Genomic DNA, 10098 nt, shown 5'->3' on the forward strand with positions numbered 1-10098 from the left:
CTGTGTCTCTAACGTGAGTACTCAGGATACCACGGGTGGAGTCTTGTGCAGTGGGCAGTGGAAGCTGAGCACTGCCGTGTGCGCGGGACTTGTTGTGGAAGAGCCAGGTGGGCTCCGTTGGCCACGTGGTGTCCACGTGGGTCCCAAAGACTCCCAGTCTACACCGTCCTGGTTTGGCTGTGCTGCTAGTTGGGACCCTCAGAGACTCCTGGCTGCCCTCACTAGGAGACCCTAGGGAACGCAGGGACACGAGGGCAGCAGCCGAGGTGGCAGCTCCGGGTCAGGGTCCACTGCGGCCGCCAGCTCCGCTCCTCACTGAACCTCCTCGTGCTCAGCGGAGCCGCTCTGGCTCACTGTGAAAGGCCGTGAGCGCTCTGCTCCTCACTGTGAACCTCTCGTGCGCAGCAGAGCTGCTCTGGCTCACTGTGAAAGGCTGTGAGCGCGGCCCGCAGTGGTGGCCAGCCCCTTCTTTCTCAACATGAAACCTTTGACTAAAGAATTATTACAACAGACCAGAAGAAAAAGCCTGGCTGGCTGGCAAATTGTTTTGAGGGGATGTAGCATATGAGGAAGGTTTTCCTCCAAATTTAGGATTTAAGAATTTTTACAATTCAGTTATTTATATTTTTAAACCTATAGTTTGGGGGAACTTTTGTTTGTCTCATACCACAGACATTTCTGCTTACAAATTCTAATACAATGAGCATCTTAGTTTGATGAACTAGCAATATTAGTATTTTTATTTTAGCTTACATGAAATATTTCTTACCAAGTTTTAGTAGTTGTGATATCTAACAGCTTTAGTTTTTCTGTCTTATATAGGACGATGTCAAAGTATACATGTTTCTGAATACGTTTCTAAAATAACATCTTAATATACAAAAGATTCACTATTTCACTATAGAACTTAAAACTTTACTGTTCTATGTTCTTGAACATAGAATCAAAGCTCATTTGCATATACTTGAGTGATTGCTTTAGAGAAGGAAGGAAATATTTGGTACTGTAGAGATGCTGGGTTGGAGTTGTTCTGTGGCTTAAACACGGCCAGTCATCTGCGCTTCCTCTGGTTCTGTATCGGTGCTCCCGACACTCCCTGGTGGTTGTGCACATGTCTGGTGTGGTCGTATCGCAAACCGTTATGCTACTGAGTCGCTTGGTTACTTGATACTTATTTTGAATGTCTGACATAGAAGTTTTGCAACTGAAGAGCTGTTTCCGTCCCGTCCAGAAGGGTAGTGCATCCAGTCTCGCTTAAATGTTCATCACCACGGAACATACCAATTTCTGTGTAGTGCTCTTGTGCAGTAGGTGGTCATGTTCACTCCACTGAGGCTCCGTGTAGAGCAGTTAAGAAATGTGTCATTGACCAGCATGGAAGTTCCAAGGAGCAACTAGAACATTTCAGTGCTCAGGACTCACTTAGATCTAAAATAAATCTTGTGTTGCATCTGTCTAGTCCACACTAGCCTATTTCATCTAATTTAACTGATGATTTTGAGGTCATGGTGATTTTTGGAATAATACTAGTATGACACTGATGTCCTAAAATATGTGGCCTGGCTTTCTTAAAAACAATACAGTGTTTCATTGGTGGAAAGAAAGGGCTTACTCAATGGTGTTTAAAAATAGTATCCTAAGTACTTACTGTACTGAGATTTTAATAGAGGGGAAGAAAACTTATCGAAGTGACTTTGGGCATGAAAATGCCATGAAGTTCTGAACACCTCGTAATGCGCAGCACTGCTGTGGAGCACCGGACTGTGCCGGGCCGGCGCAGCCTGGACGCGGCGCTCCGCTGTGGTCAGGGCCCTTGCATGCAGTCTCCTGCCTTGTGGCAGTGCTGGAGCCTGGCCGGCTCCCTCCTCTGCTGGTCTCTCTTGGAAGAGGTGGCAGGCTCCCTGCCTCCAGGCTCTCTGGCTTTCCATTACTTCGCGTACAGAAGCCACAAAGCTGGAGGCTCGCTTTATTTTTATGATCTTAGAAGAGTTGGTGACATCAGTTGATAGGTTTGGGGCATTTGTGTTAATCACTCCTGGCTGAGTTAATCAATGAAGACTGATTATTTATAGTCCCATTATCTGCTTCTCTGTATTAAAGTTTTTGAAGGTAAAAACCTACCACATTGCATTTAACGAACATATCATCTTTTTCTATTTGTTGACCTAAAGTTTATGAATACAATAATTGATTTCAGATTGGGTTGATTTTCATATTTAATTATAAAAAACAAAATGTGCACAGGAAAATGTGCTGTCTCAGCCTCTCAGTAGATTCAGTTAGCCTAACAGTTACGTCTTACAATGTCAACATTGGACTGGACAGGCAGAAATCATAGTAAATAATTTTGGCAGCTTGCAGCCCTTTTTGTAAGCGTAGTATTACCCTTATAATTTATTTGTAACAGTTTGTAACAGTGTGACAATTTATTTATAAGAGTTTAAATTGAATAATTTATTATTATTTCTGGTGCTGGTCCTGGGATTGAACCTTGTATGTGGAGTGCTTCTGCCACCTGAAGCAGCTACAGTATCACTAGATGGTCAGGTCTCGGGAGCCGCCCTCATGTTTGTACCTTGAGTTAGATGGCATCTGATGTACAGATATGGAGCATTTGTAGTTTGGAATTTGATGGATGTTTTTCTTCGAGTTAAAAAAAATTATTTTGCCAGTTCTGGGCCTGGGCACCGTCCCTGAGATCTTTGTGCTCAAGGCTAGCGCTCTGCTACTTGAGCCACAGTGCCACTTCCAGTTTCTTCTGTGATTAATTGGAGTTAAGAATCTCGTGGACTTTTCCTGCCCGGGCTGGCTTGGAACCGTGATCCTCAGATCTCAGCCTCCTGAGTAGCTAGGATGACAGGTGTGAGCCACCAGTGTCCAGCTGTCTTAGATACATTCTTGTAACATAATTTTTAATTCGTGTGTGTGTGCATATGTGTGTGTGCGTGTGTATGTGTGTGTGTGTGTGTGTGCGTGTGTGTGTGTGCGTGTGTGTGTGTGTGTGTGTGTGCGTGTGTGTATGCTGGCATTGGGGCTTGCACTTAGGGCCTGGTGGTTATCCCTGAGCTTTTTAAGGCTGGTCCTCTACCCCTGGAGCATAGCTCTGTTTCTGGTCTTTTGGTGATTAGAGACAATCACAGACAATCAGCCCTGCTTCTGCTGGCTTTAAACTGCAAATCTCAGATCTCAGCGCCACTAGTGCTTGGCTCTATTTTTGTAAATTTTCTTTGAGTAATTGAAATGGATATATATTCCCTATAAGTCATTACTTAATTAAATTTTCACCTCTGCCTTGTTAATTGTTTTCATCTTCTGTGTTGCCTTGTTAATATTTTCCCATGGTGGAAGGTGTGTTTGGGGGACTGTCTGCCGTGGTCCTGCCCGCCCGCCTGCCTTTGCTGGGCACCCTCAGATTGAGGCCCTCTCTGCCTCTTACCAGTCCCTCTGTGGGCTGCGGCTGATTGTTACTGTGTGCTGTGAAAGTGGGAATTCCCCATGCACAGGGCATGTGTCCTCCAGGACTGGGAGCTTGTGCTTGCTCTTCCTCTGCGTTATGTCTGGGAACAAAGCGCTCTTTTCCAGAGGGAGCAGTGTCTTCCCCAGCGTCTGCCCACAGCAGCAGGCTAAATCTCTTTGCAGGGGAGGAGGGAGTGGGGACCCTGTCCCAGACCCCGCAGTTAGGCAGTAGGGTGGGAGGGAAGAGGACCGAGAAGCCCTGCTGGTCAGGTTTGGCTCCTTGCGAATGCCAGCCTCTCACCGGGAGAGGGGAGGGGAGAGCGGGACACGGTCAGTGACCCCCCCCCCCCCCGCACACTCACTGCACGGTGCTGTCCAGTGTTTGGCTGGGTTCTTCCTTGGTAAAGTTTTCATGCTTGTAGAGAAGCACGTGGAGGAGAGGCTGGCGCAACCACCGCCAGCTGCCCAGCGCTGTCCTCAGCGCTGCCTGCGCCTGCCCCGGGGTTTTATTATAGTTTTTCAAAAGGTTCCCAGGAACCTCACCGTTTGGTTTATGTTATACTACCACTCCATTATACCGTGTAGCTCACCCTTCCTGACTCGAACACATGCGTTATGAGGTTTGGAGTCCACCTGGCTGCGGGAAGCCAGCCAGAGCTCGGCAGAGAAGCTAGGAGAGTACGCCACACCCCCGCTGCGTGCCCCCCTCTTCTGTTCCGTTTTCTAGGCATTCTTCATGTATCCTGGAAAGACTGGGCGAGAAAGAGAAAGGGAGAAGGAGGAGGGGCAAAGTCATCCTTGATAGGTGGTCATCAAAGGAGACTCTCGGGAGAGGAGCACAAAGGCACGGTGGCCGTGTGCATCTGACACATGAAATGATACTGAAACAAACGCCAGGAAACGGAAATGAGGCATTTTTTCTTCGTTGCTGTTTTTCATTTCTTTTCTTTTTGTCTTGTTTGTATCTCTCTCTTTGGGAGAGTAAGGAGGGACACAGAAATGGAGGGACAAAGGTGAACAAAAGCAGCAGTGGTACTCACTAGACACTATGTTGAAAACGAACTATACAACTTGCGGGTGGGGATGGGAGGGAAAAACTGAGAAAGTGTGAGGGAAGCGGTGACATTGTCCAAAAAGAAATGCACTCTTTCCTTGGCTTATGAAAGTAACCACTCTGTATACCTCCTTTATAATAATTAAAGAATTGAAAAAAGAAAAGTGGTCATGTTTTGGTACCCTAATAGGCTAAAGGCTGTCAGACGAAGTAGTAGTATATCTCTAGTCACAGTGTATTTGGTCATCACCTACTTGGTCACTGTGTTTGGTCATAGTGTGTTTGTTTAGTCATAGAGTGTTCGATCATACTGTATTTAGTCATAGAGCGTTCATAGAGTAGTCAAAGCATGTTTGATCATAGGGCATTTGATCATAGCATGTATGGTCATAGAATGTCTCTCTGGTTATAGGATGTTTGGTCATAGAGTATTTGTTCATGGAGTGTTTGGTCATAGAGTGTTCATGGAGTATTTGTTCATGGAGTGATTGGTCATAGAGTGTTTGTTCATGGAGTGTTGAGTTGTAGATTATTTGGTCATAGAATATTTGTTCTTGGAGTATTTGGTCATAGAATATTTGGTCACAGAGTATTTGTTCAAGGAGTTTTTGGTCATAGAGTATTTGTTCATGGAGTGTTTGGTTATAGAGTATTTGTTCGTGGAGTGTTTGGTCATAGAGTGTTTGTTCATGGAGTGTTTGGTCATAGAGTGTATTGTCATAGAATGTTTGTCATGGAGTATTCTTTAGTATTTGGTCATGGAGTATTCATTCATGGAGTGTTTCATCATAGAGTGTTTGGTCATGGAGTGTTTGGTCATAGAGTGTTTGTTCATGGAGTATTTGTTCATGCAGTGTTTGGTCATAGAGTATTTGGTCATGGAGTATTTGTTCATGGAGTGTTTGGTCATAGAGTATTTGCTCATGGAGTGTTTGGTCATGAAGTGTTCAGTCATAGAATATTTGTTCATGGTGTGTTTGGTTATAGAGTATTTGTTCATGGTGTGTTTGGTTATAGAGTATTTGGTCATGGAGTGTTTGGTCATACAGTATTTGGTCATAGAGTGTTTGGTCATGGAATATTTGTTCGTAGAGTGTTTGCTCATAGAGTGTTTGTTCATGGAGTGTTTGCTCATAGAGTATTTGTTCATGGAGTTTTGTCATAGAGTATTTGTTCATGGAGGGTTCGGTCATAGAGTGTTTGGTCATGGAGTATTTGTTCATGGAGGGTTTGTTCATGGAGTATTTGTTCATGGAGTATTTGGTCTTAGAATGTTTGGTCATAGAGTGTTTGTTCTTGGAGTATTTGGTCATAGAGTATTTGTTCATAGAGTGTTTGGTCATAAAGTGTTCATGGAAGGTTTGGTCATAGAGTATTTGGTCATACAGTATTTGTTCATGGAGTGTTTGGTCATGAGTGTTTGTTCATGGAATGTTTGGTCATAGAGTATTCCTGGAGTATTTGTTCATGGAGTGTTTGGTTGTGGAGTATTTGGTCATGGAGTGCTGAGCCGCAGTATAGTTAGTTGATGGTTGAGTCTTTGGTCATGGTGTGTTTTATGGCTGTTTTGCTTCTCACTTGAATCTCACTGCTTGCCGTTAAGACTCCAATCTACCCTTTCTGCCTCCCTGTGCTCCTCTGCTGGCCCCTTCATGCTGGCGAATGCACTTGAGTGTGTGTTTTCAGCTATGGCCACATACGGCATGGCTGGAATCTTACTGAGGAAAAGCTGCCAAAGTGACCTCACATCTGACGCCATCATGTCGGGCTGAGTTTGTTGATGGTTGTAGGGCTATTTCTTCTCTGTATCAAATCTGAAAGACTGTGTTATGATTCTATTCCTGTAATTCAGATATTAGATGGGAATATTCAGCAAAATTGAAGTGCTTTGAATCTTTATAATCTACCTGAGACTTTTAAAATGTGGTATGAAAGATGACATGATTTATCGAGAAATATGAATATATTTATATTCTTTTTGTAGTTAGCTGTTGTAGGTCTGAGATATCAGTATAAATATTTAAATTTAGGCCTGGGAAGGTGGCTCAGTGGTAGAGTGCTTGCCTTGCATGCATGAGGCCCTGGGTTCGATTCCTCAGCACCACATAAGCAGAAAAAAAAAATCCGGAAGTGGCGCTGTGGCTCTATTGGTAGAGCGCTTAGCCTTGAGCTGAAGAGCTGAGGGACGGCGCCCAGGCCCAGAGTTCAGGCCCCATGACCGGACCCCCCCCAAAAAAAATTTAAATTTAGGTACAGAAAAATATCATCTGGTGAGTTTTCAGTGTAAGGAAATTTTTGTTTTTGCCTTGTTGAACGGGTTTCCAGTTTTAAGTCTGGCTTCTAAGTTACAGTGAGGTCAGAATTTAAACTTTAAAACTGCGTATGATTATTTCTTGCTACATTCCAGTCTCAGGAATTAATAAAATTTCTAATAAGAAAAGGAATTATGCATCATTTCTAGAATGTCCCTGGAGTTACTGGATTCCAGTAACAGTTCTTCAGCTGCACGCTAGAGGGCTCTCGAGGCTGAGCTGAGCCTGGAGCCCACCCTGAGGTTTCGGATGCTTTGTGCCTGATTGGTGGGGTAGGGGAGGAGGGGCACCCGGTCGGGCTTTGTGCCTGGTTGGGGGTGGTGGTGGAAGAGGAGGGGCACCCTGTCAGGATTAGGGCTACAGTGCTAGAGTAGCCACTTATCTTAAGTAGAAGTTTGGGGATCTGCTTTGTTTGTGCAAAGTGTTAGAAAGGTGATTGTTAAAAATGGTTCAGTCAAATGTCTGTATAGATAATAGACTTTAATCCAAGTTTAAATTTTTTTGTGTGCTGGTCCTGGGGTTTGGACTCGGGGCCTGGGCGCTGCCCCTGATGTTTTTCCCTCAAGGCTAGCACTCTACCACTTGAGCCACAGGGCCACTTCCGGCTTTGTGTGTGTGAGCCACTGGTGCTCAGCTTTAGTCTAAATTTTATCGTATTTTTCATGCTTTGAAAAATCAGTCTAGTCAAGTGTTGATGGCTCCTAGCTAGTCAGGAGGCTGAGATCTGAGGATGATGATTGTAAAGCCCAGGTGGAAAAATTGACGAGACTTTTATCTCCAGTTAATTACCAAAAAAGCCAGAAGTGGATCCGTGACTCAAGTGGTAGGGTGCTAGCTTTGAGCCAAAAAGCTCAGGGACAGTACTCAGGTCCTGAGTTCAAGCTCCAAGAACAGCACCAAAAACCAACCCCTCCCCCAAACCCCCCCCCCCCTGCCAATCCCAAACATTATCAACTGTCAGCATTTAGTGTTTTTCCCAGTAAACATCAATGGACATGTACTAAACATAATATAAATTTAATAAGTATGAACACAAATTTCTTTCCCTCCCTAAGTATTACTTGTGCTTTCATAGAGACAAAAGCATGAGTACAATCAACTTGAAGGTCTGTGTGTTGCGTCTTTCAGGGGATCCGAGCCCGTGTTCTGGAGACGCTGGTCATGCTGCTGCTGCTCGCGCTGCTGACCCTGGGGATGGTGTGGGTCGCATCGGCGCTCCTCGACCAGGACGCGGCCAGCATGGAGTCCTTGTACGGTACGGGCGTCTGGGCTGCACCAGACACGAGGAGCACCTGAAAGATCCTCATGTAGTCAACCTTCTAGGCTAAGTGAAGCCTTTAGGTACACTTAAGAAAAGAAACAAAGGCAGGCTCGCCTGTAATCCCAGCTACTCAGGAGGCGGAGATCTGAGCATCACAGTTGGAAGCCAGCCAGGGCAGAAACATCCCCACAAGACTCTGTTCTCCAGTTAACTACTCAAAAACTAGAAGTGGCGCTGTGGCTCAAGTGGTAGAGCGCTCGCCTTGAGTTGAAGAGCTGAGGGACAGCACCCAGGCCCCGAGTCCAAGCCCTGCAACCAACAAAAGAAAAGAAAAGAGCTGCTGGAACAGCACACATTTTTCTCAGTCAAATAATTAGTGTTATTCTTCAAATTCTATGGAAGCCTTTTTTCTCCTCCTTTGAAAGAGATTTTACAAATGAGTATTTTCTATTTATCCCACAATCTAGAAATTTTATAGTTTAGTACAGTGTTTATTATATGTTTAAATCTAGTTTATTAAGATAAAACATGGCTGAAATGTGCAACATTTTAGGTTTATTAAAATGCATTTACATTTTTTCATAGATCTCTGGGAGTTCTACCTACCCTATTTATATTCCTGTATATCATTGATGGGATGTTTGTTACTTCTCTGTAAGTATTTTTCTGACTTACTATTGATAGAAAGTATGTATTCTGAAAAGTTATGCGATGTTTTTTCCAAGATTTCTTGACCATTGTCAATATCACTGAGTTGGCTCTAGCTTTTGTTACTATGCAGGATAAATAATCAGACCCTTGAAATAATCAGTTTTGAGTTTCTCCCAGGACAGCCTTATCCCACTGGATTGTAGACACACACACACAGGCACACAGACACAGACACACACACACTCAGTGATTACATGTGCTCTTCTCCTTTTCCCTTCCCCATTATAGCTTCTTGTCCTTCCCCCATTGTATGTTTTTAAACAGAAACAGAACAGTTCTGTGTGGTGAATTGGTGATTTTTCTTTTAAAATCTGTTTGGTTTTACTTCAGGTGTCACGTCTTAACTCAGAGAGATTGTAAGTTGTTATGAGTAGCTCCAAAGGATTCATGGCTGGAGTTGATACTTACACCGTTTCCTGATTTCTCCAGTCCGCTAGGATATGGAATTTAATGTCCTCCCCCCCCCCCACGTGACTAGGGTAGTAAGGCCCCTCTTCTCCCCTGTTGCCACTTTATTGCTGAGTTGAAGAATGCTCCGACAAAGCACGGAATGGGAGGCAGGGGTGGGTTTAGAGTGTATTTAGTCTCTGTGATAGCAGGCTGCCTCCAGGAGTCCTGGGCTGCTGGTCATCCTCTCTTTCCTCTCCGCAGTGTGCACACCGGTTGGTCTGTCCCGCATGTTCACCGTGATGGGGCAGTTGCTGGTGAAGCCAACCGTAAGTATTTCTTTAGAAATTAATTAGTGTATTTGATAAAGGTGTTTATAAAATTACTTAGAAACATCCTATATATTGTGAATTACCATTTAGAAACAGAATGAGCAGCTTTTTGCCGGCTTATTGCTTAAATAATAGTGCTTAAACTTCACTGCTGTTTTTATGTTGTCATGGACTGTCTCACCAGCACGTTTTACTGAGTGCATTTTGGCACTGCTGGGGTGGTGACGAGGCCTCGTGCTCATGCTGCAGGCGCCTTATCACCCGAGCCTTTCTCTAGTCTGCCTGGCCCGGCCTAGTGCTGGAGGTCTTGCTGTGGAGCCAGTGCCTCCCATGTTGCAGAGGATGACAGACAAAAATACGCACCAGGCTGTTGAGTGAGACAGGCTGGGAATCCTTTATGTAAGGCTGGCCTCGATGCATAGCCTGGGCCTGGCTTTCCCAGTAGCTAGGATCACGGCCTTGAGCACCAGCCGGCTACATTATTATCATTATTTAAGAACTATTTCTTTTCCTTCCTTCCTTCCTTCCTTCCTTCCTTCCTTCCTTCCTTCCTTCCTTCCTTCCTTCCTTCCTTCCTTCCTTCCT

At 44.6% G+C, this 10098-nt stretch overlaps 1 protein-coding gene across 1 annotated transcript in view; it reads left to right on the forward strand.

Annotated features, from left to right (window-relative positions):
- The window catches only part of Lmbr1 (limb development membrane protein 1), a 103370-nt gene that overhangs the window by 44281 nt on the left and 48991 nt on the right, over positions 1-10098 (forward strand). The window contains exons 6-8 of the mRNA XM_013027205.1: positions 7951-8077; positions 8669-8737; positions 9446-9510. Coding sequence (XP_012882659.1) covers positions 7951-8077; positions 8669-8737; positions 9446-9510 — 261 coding nt within the window. The remainder of the gene's footprint in view (positions 1-7950; positions 8078-8668; positions 8738-9445; positions 9511-10098) is intronic.

The sequence above is a fragment of the Dipodomys ordii genome, unplaced genomic scaffold (assembly GCF_000151885.1).
Source record: "Dipodomys ordii isolate 6190 unplaced genomic scaffold, Dord_2.0 Scaffold101, whole genome shotgun sequence".
Taxonomy (NCBI): Eukaryota; Metazoa; Chordata; class Mammalia; order Rodentia; family Heteromyidae; genus Dipodomys; species Dipodomys ordii.